Genomic DNA, 15,498 nt, shown 5'->3' with positions numbered 1-15,498 from the left:
TTAGGCATTATGCTCACAAATTGAACAATTCTTATTCTCCTTATTACTCAGGCCCCTGGCACTGGTGTAGAGGCAACACTATTTTTCTCCTCTTTACATCTTTTAGTGCCTTGATTAGTTTTGTTCTTGACATGGAGGTTCTGTAAGAATTAACTCTTTTCCTAGTTTTATTACTTTCCCCTTTGGTCTTTTATTTAATCTTCTGACTGGTCTTTCAGTTCTCTAAAACCTAATTTTTCTTCTAATTAAATGCTGGTTAATATTTCTGCACAGGATTAGCCCAGTTCTCTGCCAGTCTCGTGCTCAATGTGGCTGGCTAAGCCAGCACTTCATCACCAGATTCCTCCATTACCTTTTTGCCTATTGGCCAGAATGTGCCACTAATGAGTTCAGCTGAATATTTCTTGTCCAACTTCTTCAGAAAGGTTCAAAAGTCCAAGTCTATAATATGTGGTATATCTCTCATGATAAGAAAAACAATTAGGTTTGAAAAACATTATTATGGGTAAATACTGTTCTGAGCGCCTTCCTAAATTTGATGTTTAATTTCACCTTCAGGATGGCAGCACAGCTCTTCTGGAACTCCATTTCTTTTCCAAAGCACCCTTTCCTTTCTGACTAGTTATGCAACCTTTGGGGAGAGGGTTTTGTACAGCTGAAGATCCCTTTTCAGGTAAGCTTGATAGCCCTTTAAGCTCAGTAGAACACTTCTTCTCACTCCCTGTCCCTTTTGGCTAGTTGCTTCTTTAGGAGTGCTTTATGCAGGTTCTACATTGGGAGGCTGGAAAGTATTTCTATTAGCTGAGATATTACTTTTATGTTTTCTTTCTGATAGTTCTCTGCTATCGGTTCTCTCTGTCCTTGAGTTCTGTTCCCCATAATTCTCTAGATATGGCATCCTTCCCAAAAACCTGGAGTGATGATGCCTCCTAAATTCATCCATCCAAGCTCTTTTCAGACATGTGCAGCACCACTGTGAACAGGAGCTTTCTCCATACATGGAAAGCACTTATGGCCCCAAGTTCATCCCTCTAAATTTCAGCCTAAGAAAGGTAACTGGCAGCTCTCTGAAGGATGTGAGGTACCAACCCCCCATTCTCAGATGCCCACCTGTTTCCAGGAAACAAATCCATCACTGCATGGTGCCCTTCCACACTGGGAAGATGCCTCTTAGCCCGAAACACACCAACTGGCCTTAATCTCACAACATGGGGAAGTGTTGCCAATCTTCGGCTTTTTCTTTGCTTTTAATTAACTGCAGTCCTTCAGGGACCTGGCCAGAATTTGCATAGTTATGACTTTAAAATCTCAGATCATTAAATACTTATTAGCAGCAGGGTAAACAGCAGAATGCTCAGAAAATCCTGGTTAGCTAATGTTCGATGCCAAATAGAAGTCTCTATAAAATTATGGCAAGTGAAAGAAAACTGTAATAAATATAGCAATTAGGTGTTTCAAGTAGTGATCAGAAAAGATGGAAACCAGCAAGCAGCAGGCTAAATAGCATCTTAACCAAAGGTAGAAATAGCAGCAGCACAGCCCTCCCCTCAAACATGCACTTTCTTTTCCCTCCTTAATGATACTAATTATTTCATTTGCTTTCTCCCTGTAAAGCTATCCCTAGATGTGCAACATATTGAAATGAAAGCAGTCATCAAAACGAAATGAATCACACCAGAGAAGAATCAAAACAAGCAGGCAGCGCTACCCTGCCTGCATAACGGGTAGCTCTCAATTATTGCCTCTGATTTTTTGCCTTCCTGAAAGCGAATTCCCTACCATGTGAATGTTAGGTTTTTTTAAAAAAAACAAAACACAAACCCCCAAGAAAGGTAAAACCAGCAGGCTTATAGGACCAAAATGCAGGCATTCTTTTTTATTTTCCTGTTTTGTTTTTTTTTTTTCCCTAAGCAGTGAAATACAGAGCTCAGCCTGTGTTCTGACTCTTGGTTTTTAAAAGTGAGGCCCCATCACTCGCATTCAGTCATCTGAGCTTGGCAAGTCCTTCTGGCTTTCTTATCACAGTGTGAAAACCTGCTTATGTCTTTTCGTATCATGTCTCTGAAACTATTAAGAAACTCTGACATTTTCTCTTAGTACACGGTTTGGAGAGAAATCTGAGTGTTCCAGGGTGTGAAATAATCACATTCCAGGCAGCAAGGGACCAGTCTCACAGGCTCTGGAAGCTTTCAGCGGCTTTTGCTTGCACAGCAATATAAAAAAAAAAAAAAAAAGTTAAAAAATATTTTGTACTGGAGCGGGGAGGGTTGCAGGTTATTTTTTTAAGAATACAAAGCATCGCAGCTCAGGAGCTGACTGTGTAATTAGTAATTGATCTATAACTCCCTGAGGAAATGTCTTTTTGCTAACAGAATTATAGACTCTTTATTATTATTATATTTTATAAATAGGGAAAAAAAGAGTGTAATTTTTGCATTTCTTCTTTTACTAGCAAGGCTTCTTTTTTTTTTTTACTTCTGTGTTTCAGTTTTCATGTCAGCAGAGAGTTGTCTTTTTGCAGCATAATGAGCTCTAAATTTAAAAGAGATAAGCAGGACTACTTAGCTAAGTACACTGTGGTTTTCAGAGTAATTTGGAGGCCTACTGTGTTATTCCACTTTTTCTGTGGTAGATGTCAAAAGTATTTTGGATTCTCTGTTTAGGGTTCCTGTTGAAGCTTGGCCCCAGAGGCACCAAGCTGTGCAAAATGGGTGCAAATGCACAGTTTTTTCTTCAGGTATCTATATCTACATAGATATACCTATACCTATCTATCCCGAGAGAGCTGATGGGGAGGCGGTGCTGGGATCTGCCTGGCAGCCCTATGCCTCCTGCACCACAATGTCCATATAGCAAAAGATCAGGTCCAAATAATGAAAGAGTCTTTAACTTTTGCCATAGCCTGCTGGACCTTTGGGGAATATAAGGATGTGGCTCCAGCTATAGAGCAAAATGGTGGGTCATGGAGCAGAAATCTTAAAAAAACAGGTCCTGGCTGGGAGCCCCGCTGGTCTGGCAAGTAGCCTGTGTGCATCTGCTGCTTTGTGTGCATCCTGTGGCTGAAGACTCAGAGTGGAAGCAGTAGCGCTTTGCTTGCCCTGTGTCTGGTCAGGCTCATCAGAATCTCCTGGCCCTGCATCTAATGAGTCCAGATGGATTTACAAGAGATTGGATTAATATTCCAGTTCTCTTTGTGTACAAACTCAGGCATGTCCAGTCTAAGCAAGGGATGACAGGAGGAATCCTGAATGCCCCATGTACCCCATGCTCTAGACCTTTATCTGTGTTCTCTTTTTTGCTGCTTATCTGTGTACTCTTCCTCCTGCCTCATTGCTGTTACTCCAGGCTGGTGGTCCCCACTATCCAGGCAGTTGTGGACCCCCGTAAGTGGATATTACTGCCTGCCTTCCCTTTCCACAGCATAGATTCAGCTGATGGAGTCTCTGGGGCAGCCTGGCCAGCCCTGTTCTCCATGTTCCCTGCCCATTGCTACACCTCTGGCCACAGAGGACCAGGGATGTGTGGATCTAGCAATGCACATGCCTTTTTTTTTACTTTCCTTCCCCTAGGATGGATCAATAATGTAAGAGGGGAGATATGGGACCACTGGAGTTCATTGCCCAGTGCAAATACCAGCTTTGCTCCCTCTTTGTATTGTAGCCACAGTCTTTGAAGCCAGAGCAGAGGCAGTGAAACCACCTTCTCGTCCTGGTATGTATGACTGAAGTGGAAGAATTTAGGGATAAATCAGCCTCCCACCACCCCACAAACTTCAGGTGGAAGATTTGAGCTCATGTATCAGGGGCTAGACATTTTGGTAAGTGGAGAGATGTCAGCTCCAACCTTTGGCATAGATACATGAATAAAATTTCAGTCAGGGAAAAGTGATGGCCTTATGTTTTTCCTATGGACTCCTGTGTTCTAGATCTTTAAAGTGGTAGAAATTCCGGTTTGCAAAACGTGATAGCCAGAACAAGGAGCCAAGGACAGAAAAGCATACTCCTGTACACAGAAGACATTAATTAAATCCCATCTAGCCATGGTATAGGTGCACAGCAGTCTTTGAACCCTCACACAGCTGAGAAGCTGAAGGAATTCAGAGCAGAAACCAATCAAAGCCTTCTGACCTAGTCATATCAGGTGCTCTTAGATGTAGGGATCAAATTGAAGTCCACAGGCAGAAAAACTTCATTTCCCACAGAGACCCACAGCAAGTCTGAAATTACAGCTAGAAAGTCATAGCCATGAAGTTTTTTTGGCTTCAGTGCCAAACCTAAATTTATTTGACAAAACATATGAATTGATTAGTCTGCAGTTAATTAGATTTCAATTGAAAACTTCTATCAGAGAAGGAGAATTAGGCAGCTTTTGAATTTGACAAAAACATATTGGCTTTGTGTCATAAGAAAAATACTGCCTTAGTATTTTTCATGAATGATTTCAGAATAGGTTTTAAATACCATTTCTTGGCTGCTAATTTTCAGTAAATAGTAGTTCAGAAGCCAAGATTAGGAAAGTTAATAAGTATTTAACAAAGGTATAAGGAGATGTAAATATGAAGAGGTAAATGGTAATGTTTGAACTGTTTTAATAATGGATTTCATTGAATGTAACTGCAAGGTAGCAGCTAGGCAGGCATTGCATAAGTATATTATCATGGGTCACACGTGCAGCAAATAAAGTCTGCATTTTCTGGACTCCTTACATGGCTTTTGTATTGTCATTATGTCTATTTTAGATAGCCTTAGCTTTATTCTCCCTTCTGCTGGTCAGTCTGCTCTCCTGTGCCTGGCACAGAGCCATGCTGGCCGTGCATTTCTGCTGTTGGACAATGAGTGCTGCTCCTCTTGAGTGCCAGGGCAGATCCAAGCCCACTCTGGAGCTCACAGGTGCAGAGGACCAAAGCAGTGCCAGGCTGCAGCTGATGAAGCTGTTCTGGTGTTGTTGAGGTCTCACGAACACTGAAGGTTTCTGTGCCCCCGTGTCCCTGCACACTCGCTGTCTGCTCCAGTGGCGTGACATGGGACAGAGGGACATGAGACCAGGCACATTCTGGACTGGGTCAGCGTGCTAACAAATTGCTCACTTGTTCCCCTGCAGCTCCTCTGTGTCACTCCAGGTCCTTTGTGCGTTCAGCTGAGCAGATTTACCTAAATGGAAAAATACAAAGGGAAGTCAAGGGGCAAATGGAAAAAGTGGGAATTAAGAAGAAAGATTAAAATGAGAGATGGAAATGCTGCAGGCAGGCATGCGTCAGAGGGATGTAAAGAGGCAGGGAGCAGGTGGGATGCCTTGGGAGTGGGGAGGGAGGCAGAGCTTAAGCAGAGAGGTGTTCCCCTGCCAGACATTCCCCTGCTTCTGCAGGATGAATCCCACGCATGCAGGCAGTGCCCCTGTCCCTTTTCCCACCTGACAATGTTCCCAACAAGCATCAGTCTTGAGCTGTGTGGTGTGAGGACATTGCCTGTGCCAATCCCCTCTCCTTCCAGAAGAGTTTCATGTGGAAGGTTTTGAAAAGGAAAACCTCTAGCAAGGGAAGAACAATTATCTTGACAGCTCCAGGCTCAAATTCCATCTCAGATGAGAAGTTTGTCTTATTTAGCATAGAACCTGTCCTTCTACTCATTTATTCACACAGGAGGCCACTAAATAGTTTAGTAATGCCAGAAATTAGCTGCTGTTTCCCTCAGAAGAGATGCATCTCACTCTGTTCCTTCATGATAAAGGGGAAGGACTCACACCCAGCAGAGTATTTTTTTTTCTTTCCTCTCCTTCCCACATCCTAGACTTTTTCTAACTGCCCCCAAACCTTAAAGAATTTTTGTGTTTACTAACAAGACATGCCTTAAGCAGACAAGAAAGAGAGGAGAACAAGATGAAGGGTAGTCAGGTAATGGGGGCTACCCTCACTCATGGCACTGAGCTGCTACAAAGCAAGGACAAGGAGCCTGGGAGTCTCCTGGAGTTCTACAGGTGGCAACCATTTTGTACTAGCTGTAACCTTACATTGATTTACAAACACCCAGCAAACACAGGGTTCTGCAGGTTGCTGATGTGATAAGGACCCAAAACCCAGCTTAACAAGAGTGCAAACAAGTACAGTGCACCTGACCCACCACCACAAGGTCTCTAGACACAGGAAATGTGAACCTCCTGAAATAAACCTGCTGGCAACTTCTGATTGATTGCTTTTTGTGATGAGTCCCTTTGACTCTGTGTCAACCTGACGTCACCCCCACATAGGAGATGGGGTTCAGCCCAAACCAAGAGGGGCTTAAGTGTCCAGGATTTCCAGGCTGTAGGGAGCAGGGCTGGCTGGAGAATGATAATAACAAAAAGAGCTGGTCTAGCAACACCTGAAATGCTGCAGATGCCTGGAGGCTCCAGCAGAGTCACTTAGAGATCCTATTTCATTAGAGAATGGAGGCAACATTCAGACTTTTATCAGTTTTACCTACATAGAAGATGGGTGAGTTTTTGGTAATCAGCAGAGTTTCACTGCACCTTGGTAATCTGCATTGTGTGGGCATGCACAATGCATTGCACAAAAAGAAGAGTGAACATAAGCTGATGCTGAAGTGATCACTAGAAATGAAAAGGCAAAAATGAGCAGCTCTAATACAAAATTACACTGGAATTGCATCGAAATTGTTTGGATACAATCTGCATGACTACAATAGTCATATCTCATCTGCAGGGATTTAAGCACCCTGAATTTCTCTATTATTACAGCCAAGACCAGGAGGCGTCAGGAAGAACTGTAGGCAGAACGGGTCTGTTAATCGAGCTGGAGCCTCCTAGGGCTGAGTTCATTTTTGTTACAAGTTGCTCTCTAAAAGATTCAGCATTTGCCCTTTTCTAACCCATCCTTGGGAACAGCCTGCTGTTTTCCCTGGCAGTGTGATTGTTCAGCTTTTTTATCGGGCTACACTGGAACATAATGGCAGTAAATCTGTGACTCTGGCCACTGAGGGCTGCAGGAGGCTGGCTTGCTGCTGTCTGAACCACAGAGTTGAGTTAAGGCAGCATTTGTCTTGTGCTGAAAGGACCCACAGTCACTACTTGGATGATTGATAATTTTCTAATGATATAGGAACTGTACTATATAGGTGGTAAACTCATTCCAGCTAGGAGAAGGCAGGGATGTTCACTGGGTTAAGGTTACTCACATGCTGTAGCCATAAGAGGACAAAACCCAAATGGTGTGAAAACATTTTAAAATTAATTTTGCATGGTTAAGGCTAAGAGAAGATGTCACCTCCATTTCATGTCACCCCTAGCCCTGTGCTTTTCCCCTGTGCTCAGTTTCTCTGAGTAACATTCAGGACTCATTCATTTGGCTCCTCGCAGTTCAGAAAAAAATACTTTCTGAAATTAGATGTATTTTGGGCCAACAGCTTGCTTGGCATTCGACTCTTGTTTTGAGTTGTTCTGCTACTGCTCAAATTCTTTTTTTTTTTTTTCTTCTTTTTTTTCCTTTAGAGGCAACCCCGTTCTCTTAGGAGATATGTGTTTTTAGGGGAGAGGAAAGGAAGTTCACCAAGCTTGAGGGCTTTATCTTTCTGTGCATATACATACCCACAGGACAGATTGCAGCATGGAGGTTCCTTCAGTCAGGAAGTTGCTTCTGTGCCTCAGCTCTCTGTGAAGAGCTGTTAGCTCATGTCCTGGGAACAATACAACTCTGTATTGTCTGTAGTGTGCTTGCCTGTAACTGTAATTCCAAAGTTTCAGCAGGTCTGTCTAATTCTGAAGCAACAATGTGCTGATGAGACAATCTGGCTTTATTTGGAGCAAGGTTGGTCAGTGCTTACTCAAGGCCCTTTCACTGTGTGTCTTTGCACCACACAGAGATGTCCTTGTAGTCATCTCCATGCGTTTTTATCTCTGTGTGTTCCTCCTCCTTTCGTACCTGCTTTCCAATTTCATCTGACTGCATCCTAAGCCCTTGTCTATCACTAATTCTTTCTGTAGGCTGGTTGAACGTTTCTGCTTGGTTTGGGGTCGGGGCTTTTTTTGGCGTGGGAATATTTTGATTATCTGCATGAAATCCCTTGTCTCTTCTTCTGCTCTTGGTATATGTGGAACTGACAGCTCCAGGGAGGCAAATGAATGCCACTGCATTTCAGGGGAAGAATTATTTCATGCAATTACCCTAAAAGTGCAGGAGAGAACAGACTGAAAGGAATGAGGGAGAGAAAGAAAGAGAGCATGAGAGAGGATAATCACAACACTTCGACAGGTTTACCCCATCGTGTTTGAAAATCTATCACTCTGACAAGTCCCGTTTGTGAAAGGTGTAGACAGATAACCAGGCATTAGCTCTTCAAGGTCCTCTTGAATGGAAAGTAATCTATAAAAGGATCAGTCCACTGCTCCATTTCACTTAACGCCTCTCCCTGATTATTTTTTACAGACTGGCTGTACCCCATTTCCTTCTCACTTTAGCTCTCATTTAAATCTCAGTGATTCCTGGTCAGGGGAATTTGGGTAAACTTGCGGTTGACTTGTGGCTCTTTCTATATAAATTATGGTTTTGTTCTGAGAAAGGGGGCAGTAACAAAAGGCTGTCCCCCCAGTTCCTTCCTGTCTCTGAGTCTTATTAAAAGGCCAAGGAAAAGGGAACTTTTTGTAGTTTCATTTTTCATGTCTGGGAAGAGATTCAGTAGAAGCAGTTCCTGTCCTGACTGCTGCTATTTCACCTGCTTTGTCACCCTCTTGATCCCATTCACAGACCAGAGTTACCCCAGGGAAGCTGGTGACAACAGCCCATGTCTTCCTGGGGGCCTCATGCATCTGTCTTCATGAAAACATGAAAGATAATTTGAGGTCCTCAGGTGGAAATTTCTGGCCAGGATTATCATTATATCATTATAATTATCAAGTTATCATTATAATAATTTCCCACCGTGCTTTTAAAGAGACGGGACATTTTCCATACTGGGTGAGTAGAGAATGCTGGGCTAAGGATTGCTGGGCCAGGTCACTTTTTGTCACCTGCACCTGCTGCTCTTGCAGCAAAGCCAATGCATGAGTCACACCTATTTGCACTTTGAGGTTATTTACAGCACATATTGTTGGGTTAGGAAAGCTAAGGTCTAGCATATGTTATAAAATTAGCCTTTTCTCCTTTTGGTTGGTGTCAAAAAGGAGTGATTCACGCCCATGGGGGAAGCCTTTCCAGCTACTCAAAGCAGTTAGTGCTTTAAGAAAGAGGGTTTACTTGAGTGGGAGATAAAGCAGGTTTAGCTGAAGCTGCCTCCCGAGACCACACCCTGCCGTGGGAGATGCGGCGAACACAGGGAGCACCCTGCTGTGCCACAGGTAGCTCCCAACAAAACTGGCCACACTGTCCTGTCCTGCTGGCTTTGTGTGCAGTGGCCACTCCACATATGTGCCCTGGCCAGGAGTGCCAGGATGAAGCTCAGGCTTCATCCCCATATAGTTTCTTCCAGAAACTCTTCAATGAAGAAATGATAAACCTGTGGCTCAAGCCAAAATTCTGGATTCTTTTAAACTTTCTTTTTCTCTCTTTTTTTTTCTCTCTCTCCCCCCGCCCCTCTTTCCCCTCCTACAGGATGGTGGAGTACTCCCTGGATCTCCAAAACATTAACTTGTCTGCAATCCGTACTGTCCGTGTCCTGAGACCCCTGAAAGCAATCAACCGTGTGCCCAGTAAGTCGTGCTTCCCTCTCCCAGCTCTCAGCACCACTTGTGGGGAGGACATGATCAGTAAGGCTGCCTGTGCTGCTGGTGTCCCAGCAGGTACAAAATTAATAGAGGCTTCTGTAGGGTCTGTGCGGGCTTTTCCTCATCAGGGCCAAGAGGTGTTGTTGGATGGGCAGGAAAACAACAGTGTCCCAGTTTATCTGCCCTGGACATCCTTTGTGCACGACCATGCTGATGGAACTTAGGAAACAAAGGTGAACAATATGCAGTAAATGGAAGTGGTTTTTCTTTCCCTTACTGAAAGACATCACAGGTTTAATGATGTTTGTAGCCTCAGAAAGGTCTGTGTGTGAGGTCTGGAGAAGGATGAGCTTCAGGAATCAGGGAGAATTAGTTTGCTCAGGCTTTCACAAGACCTTCCAGATCATCTCATCTGAAAAATTTTCATGCCATTACAGGTTAGGGGCATGTAGCACTGACTCTTGTTTTTCCTCCTCACCTTGTGCTTTGTATTCTCCTTTTTGTGCCAGCTATCTCCTCTGTGACCTGCTGTGTGTGTATGAGCCAGGTCTGGGGCTGTCAGGGCTGTGCCCAAGCCCAGAGGTGTCAGCCCTGGGAGACTTTAGGCATTTCTTCTGCAAGTTTTTCAGTCTTACAGAATGGCAGGAAGTCTCTTTGCTGTTCTCCACAATCTCCCTGATTAGGCTGACTGCGGTGCCTAGGACCTTGCCAGAGCGCCCCTAATCCTTCTCTCAAACTCAGATGCTCATTTTTCTTTTCCAGACCTGAGAAAGTTTGCACAGTTGACCTCCTAATCTGCATCATATATTTTCCCTCGTGCCAAAGTAATTTTCATGATGTCACCTATTTCTTGAACATGCTGTGAAGGTGGATTTCAGAGACTCTGGCTTCATGCAAAGCTCTTCTATAAGAGGATCTTGTCCTTTTTCCTGGATGTACTTTTATCTTTGAGCAATAGCCCTGAACAGAAAGTGCTGAAAGGTGTGAAAGAGAAACTGAGGCACAATCCTGTGTGCCCAGCATGGCAGGAGGGGACCAGACAAAAGAGCCACTGGTTGGAGCACTGAGAGAATAGCCAGGAATGTGACAGGTCTGTCATGGGATGATAAAGATGAGGTTCAAGGGAAGCTCTTGGCTATTCATAGTCAGCAAAACAACCCCCGTCTCTCTCCATCTGGCCCTTCTCCAGAGAGGAGAGGACTGGGAACCAGCCCTGGTCCTGGGGTTGATGCCTTGAGAGGCTACCTAGAACAGAGGCTGGATGGTGTTAAAGGAATGAAGTAGGTGTTTATTAAAAGGTCTTCAAAGAATACACCTGGGTCAGTACAAGAGCCTGGGCATGGCTCCACCCAAGATGGATGCCTGATCACGAGGTTTCACACTTTTATAAGTTTTGGTCCATTTACATATTGGGGTTAATTGCTTCAGGTTCTGAAGTCCCATCCTCCCAGATGGCTCTCCTCAATTTGCTGTTGTTCACACTTTTTGGGCCTGAAGCTGCAACAGTGTCCTTGGTTCTCAGGCTGGAAAATGATTGTTTTGGCTACCTGCCCTGTGAAGAGAACTTGCTAACACACTTTATATGAAGTTCAGAGTTACACGCTAAGGCAGTACAGAATCTAGAAAATATGAAAACTAAAACTTAAGGCACCACCTTTCTGTGAGAGGGTGGCCTGGGGGCTGTGCATGGCAGACTCACCCCTTCCAGGAAGACATGGGCAACATGTGAGAGCAGCACCATCCTCACGTTGTGCAGCCTCCTTTTCTCTCTGCTTCATCAGCCTGCCATGAGTTTGTGCCCAAAGACTGCTTGGAGAGACTGATCCCTGTTAGCAGGGTAGACTTAACCTTGGAGGCAAATAGAAACATCTGGAATGACATCCAATTAACTCTTACAGGTGTCTGCCATTTTAATTGCTGGACAAAGGTGGTCAGGAAGAGAGCTTGCCTGGCAGAAACTTAAGGCTTTCTATTATTGCTATTTATCTCCTGGAACAGCCAGAGTTGCCCCAGGGAGGAACAGTGTGAGCCACATCAAAACTGACCTGCTCCATCCATGCAGAGGCGCCAGAAATGCTTTCCATCATCTTTCCTGACCTTTGCAGAGCAGATGCCATTGGATTTTTCCTTGCTGTTCCTGCCCTGACACTGCCTGTTTGCTCTTTTCATCAGTATAGAACTACACCTGTGTGAAATTGATGCTGTTTTAATTTCCACTCTGTGGTTAAACCTGTATGTATTTTTCTTGCTACATAAATCTGTAGTTATATGCAGAGACTGTTTTGAAAGAAAGACATCCTGCTATTAATTAAAAAAAAAGAAACTGGATTCCCTGGGAGAGGAAGCATTGACTTGAGGGCTGAAAACTAGTGAAGAGGCTGTAAAACAAAGGTTTGTGATAAATGGGAATGAGCTGCATTAGAAGAAGGTGCCTAGTGGGCCACAACAAACATAATTAATGGGACCTTTGGCCACAAATCTTTTTTTAATGTCTTTTTAAAGTTCTTCATTACTAATCTGAAGAAAGAGGAAAGTCTATTAGTGAGATGTACTCCAAGCTGGAGGTATTACAGGTGCTACCAAAGAAAGTGGGAAATAGGACAGCAGGAGGTAGAAGGAGATTGAGGCCATGGCTGTGACTGTGAGATGTCTGGGGAGAGGCAAGGAGTGGGGGGTGGTTAATCCCAAAGGCAGATACTCAGCCATGCTCAAAAGGCTGTGATGGGACAGGGGAGTCCAGTGTTCACCTTGGACATTCCAAAGGCTTCCTCATGGACACCCAGGTAGGGACTGATTTCCACAGGGGAGTCTAGCTGTGTGGACTAAATAATGGCAGTTTATTATCAGGAGAATGGACAAAATTATTAGGAACCTGACTGATTAGAACACGAGTGGAAGAGTTCTCCAGTGGTCTGTCAGGTAGATTATTTAGCGCGCAAAGAACTCTACTAACCTGTCAGTGTTTGAAAAGTTCACATACCTATGTGAGAAATTTCTGGAGAAGTTGGATAGAAATTTTGTACTACATGAAGGAAAAAAGAAAAAGGCAATAACAGAAAATTAGAAGAGAGGAATTTCAGAAGGAATTTCTAAGGAAATGGTAGCAACATGGCAGAGGAAAAAGTTAAATAAACTTATTTTATATTCTTATCAGCTGGGCAAGGCTGAAGCTTAAATGCCCAAATTCCCAAATTGAATGTGTCTAAATTCTGCTTGCATGTGCTCATTTGCAACATGAAATTACTTGAAGCCCTTCCTCACAGTGACACTCCTGAGGCTTTGAAACAATATACCACAAAGAGCTGTTGAAGTCTATTTACTCATTATCTGTGGTATAAAGGATGCATGTAAGGATGTAAAACCTTTCTGAGTCATGACAGAAGAAGAAAGGGACAACAAGCATAACCAAAAGTGGCAAATGTCTATTGAGGATGACAGTTTCTACCCAGTTTGTAGTTAGGCTGTAAGACTCACTGCCACAGGAAGTGGCACTGTGCAAGTAAAGGAAGTAAAATGGGATTTTCCAATGGGATTTTCTCATCCCTGGAAATGTTCAAGGTCAGTTTGAATGGGACTTTGGGGGACTGGAGTGGTGAAAGGTGTTCTTGTCCATGAGAGGGAGGTTGGAAGTGGATGATCTTCAATATCCCTTCCAAACCAAGCAATTCTGAGAACTCACATGGAGTTCTCACTTCTAGATTTCAAGCATCCTTTGGGGATAGAGCTGATCTTTAGCTACCAGTTATGAGCAATTGACTGCATTTCTTGCAGTTCTCAGCAGGATGTGCTACTGACCATTTCATGTTTCCTGTCTGAAGCAGTCTGAGGTTCTGCCCTGCCTGGTCATTCCTACATTCTCACGCCATCTGTGGAGTGTGCTAGAGAAAACATGAAGCCTTGAAGTCTTGCAATATGTATCACACCTTCATTAACATTCCCTCTTGTTCTTGCACTCCTGACTACAATCCCGGGAACTCTGCCTTTTGGGGTCATGTTTGAAAATGCAGGAAATGAAAAATCAGAGATCGGTCTGGTCCTATTGCCATGTGATTCGATTCCATGGCAGTCAGTTGGTGTGACATGCCCTGCAAGTCACTGAATCAGTGTAAAGAGTAAAAAAATACCCTCCAGGTCTCTGTCAAGGAAGCTGCCTTCTGCTCTGGGCATGTCTGTGTCCTGGTCTTGGGGTGAAACTCCACACCCATTTGTTGTTATCCTTTTGTGATTGTGTGGCAGGTTGGTGGGTGAAATATTTCTCTTTGTACTGGCTCTTTTTTTTGTTGCTTCTTCTCAAGGCAAGGCACAAGGTTTGGCGGGGGGGGGGGGAGGCTGGCTTTGTTTTATTTTTTCCTGCTTTTGAGCAGTGAATCTGTGATCATTTCTGATAATTTGAATTTCTTGCTCTTCTTTTATTAAGTTTTTTTGACATTGAAGAAAGAAATGTTTCTTCATTTTACTCTTTCTTGTCACATTGGCCTTATGCAAAGAAGAGCCCTTGCATTATGTTTGATGTCTTCCAGTTTCCACTTACAATTTAGTAGCTGATTCATCATTTGGAAGATTTCTTCAGCTGGGTACACTGTATGAAAGTGAAGGAATCTGTTGCAATGCAACTTTACAGAGTAGAAAGTATATATATGTGCTAATACTCTGTCTGTAAGTACAGTAATATTTATGTGGAGTTATAGGTATTAGAAAAATAACAATATATGCTTATAATTTGGCATGCAGGAAATAAAATTTCAGATTTGTGGGAAGTCCTGCTTTTTCTAAATGTTTTTTTTTTTCAGTCAGAACAAAAATAATATTTTCCTATCCATTTTAATACAGCTTTATGCTGCCTAATTTAAGAAGATTTGTTTCATTTAATATTTTTTCTTTTACTGGGTCCTGACAAAAAAGTCTAAAAATCAGAAATCCTTAATCATGCCATTCTAGTATAAGAATGCTTCCCTCTCTTCTTGTCCTCCTTTTATTTTTGCTAAATGTTTTGAAAACTATTGCACTGTTTTTATTTCAATCAAATAGCACTTTTTTTTCCTAGTAAAAGTGCTGTGTATAAAAAAATCTTGGTCTAGTTCCATTTTTCTTTATTAACGATTGTAATTATAGTAGTTCCATGGGTCCAAATAGACTGGAGTTTTCTTCTTTTCTTCTACAGATCTCAAATATATAAACCATGGCTTGTTATTTTTAATCTTTCTTATGTTTCACACCCAGTTAGTGGGACCCAGTGCGTGTCACCAGCAGACTCAGGAATACAACTGACATCTCCTAACTCCTAGCTTTGCACTCATCTCACTAGACCAAAGCCTCATAATAAAAATAATCTGAACCATCTGAGTTCTGAAATGGGAAAAGCAGATGTTTAACCTGTAGATGCCTGCTTTAAATCTGTATTCCACACCAAAGTACCTGTGCTTGGCGCTGTAACAGTGCCTAAAACAGAGTAAGCTGGCTATGAACCCCGCACTTGGCATGGGGGGAAAGTGATGACATTTACTTCTCTAAATGTGTTTTTGAAGAACTAATTTCACTGATGAGCGTGTGTGAAATGAGCTTCTGACTGAGATATATGAGGCTGTAAAGCAGTCTCATTTACAGCTAGATCAGACAAAAACCAAGCACATTTGACAGGCACAGTCCTGCCCTAGCAGTTGGAAATGCAAACAGATTATGAAATTCCTCTTCTAAGTGCCCCCCATGGGGTCTTTGCTTCAGAAGTTTCAGTGTTTTTCCAAGAGGACTTGCTTCTTCTCTTCCAATACTGATTCCCTTTTAAAAACGTACTCTTCCAAATGACTCTTT

General features: G+C 43.0%; 1 protein-coding gene across 6 annotated transcripts in view; it reads left to right on the top strand.

The window, feature by feature from the left end:
• Nucleotides 1–15,498, top strand: part of CACNA1I (calcium voltage-gated channel subunit alpha1 I) — a 161,730-nt gene that overhangs the window by 87,767 nt on the left and 58,465 nt on the right. For all 6 annotated transcript variants that reach the window (XM_030262967.4, XM_030262966.4, XM_030262965.4 and 3 more), the window contains one exon: nucleotides 9,578–9,675. In XM_030262967.4, the coding sequence (XP_030118827.4) occupies nucleotides 9,578–9,675 (98 nt within the window). The remainder of the gene's footprint in view (nucleotides 1–9,577; nucleotides 9,676–15,498) is intronic.

Source organism: Taeniopygia guttata, chromosome 1A (assembly GCF_048771995.1).
Source record: "Taeniopygia guttata chromosome 1A, bTaeGut7.mat, whole genome shotgun sequence".
NCBI lineage: Eukaryota > Metazoa > Chordata > Aves > Passeriformes > Estrildidae > Taeniopygia > Taeniopygia guttata.
The sequence above is the reverse complement of the archived record's forward strand: the minus strand, read 5'-3'. Positions and strand labels throughout refer to the sequence as shown.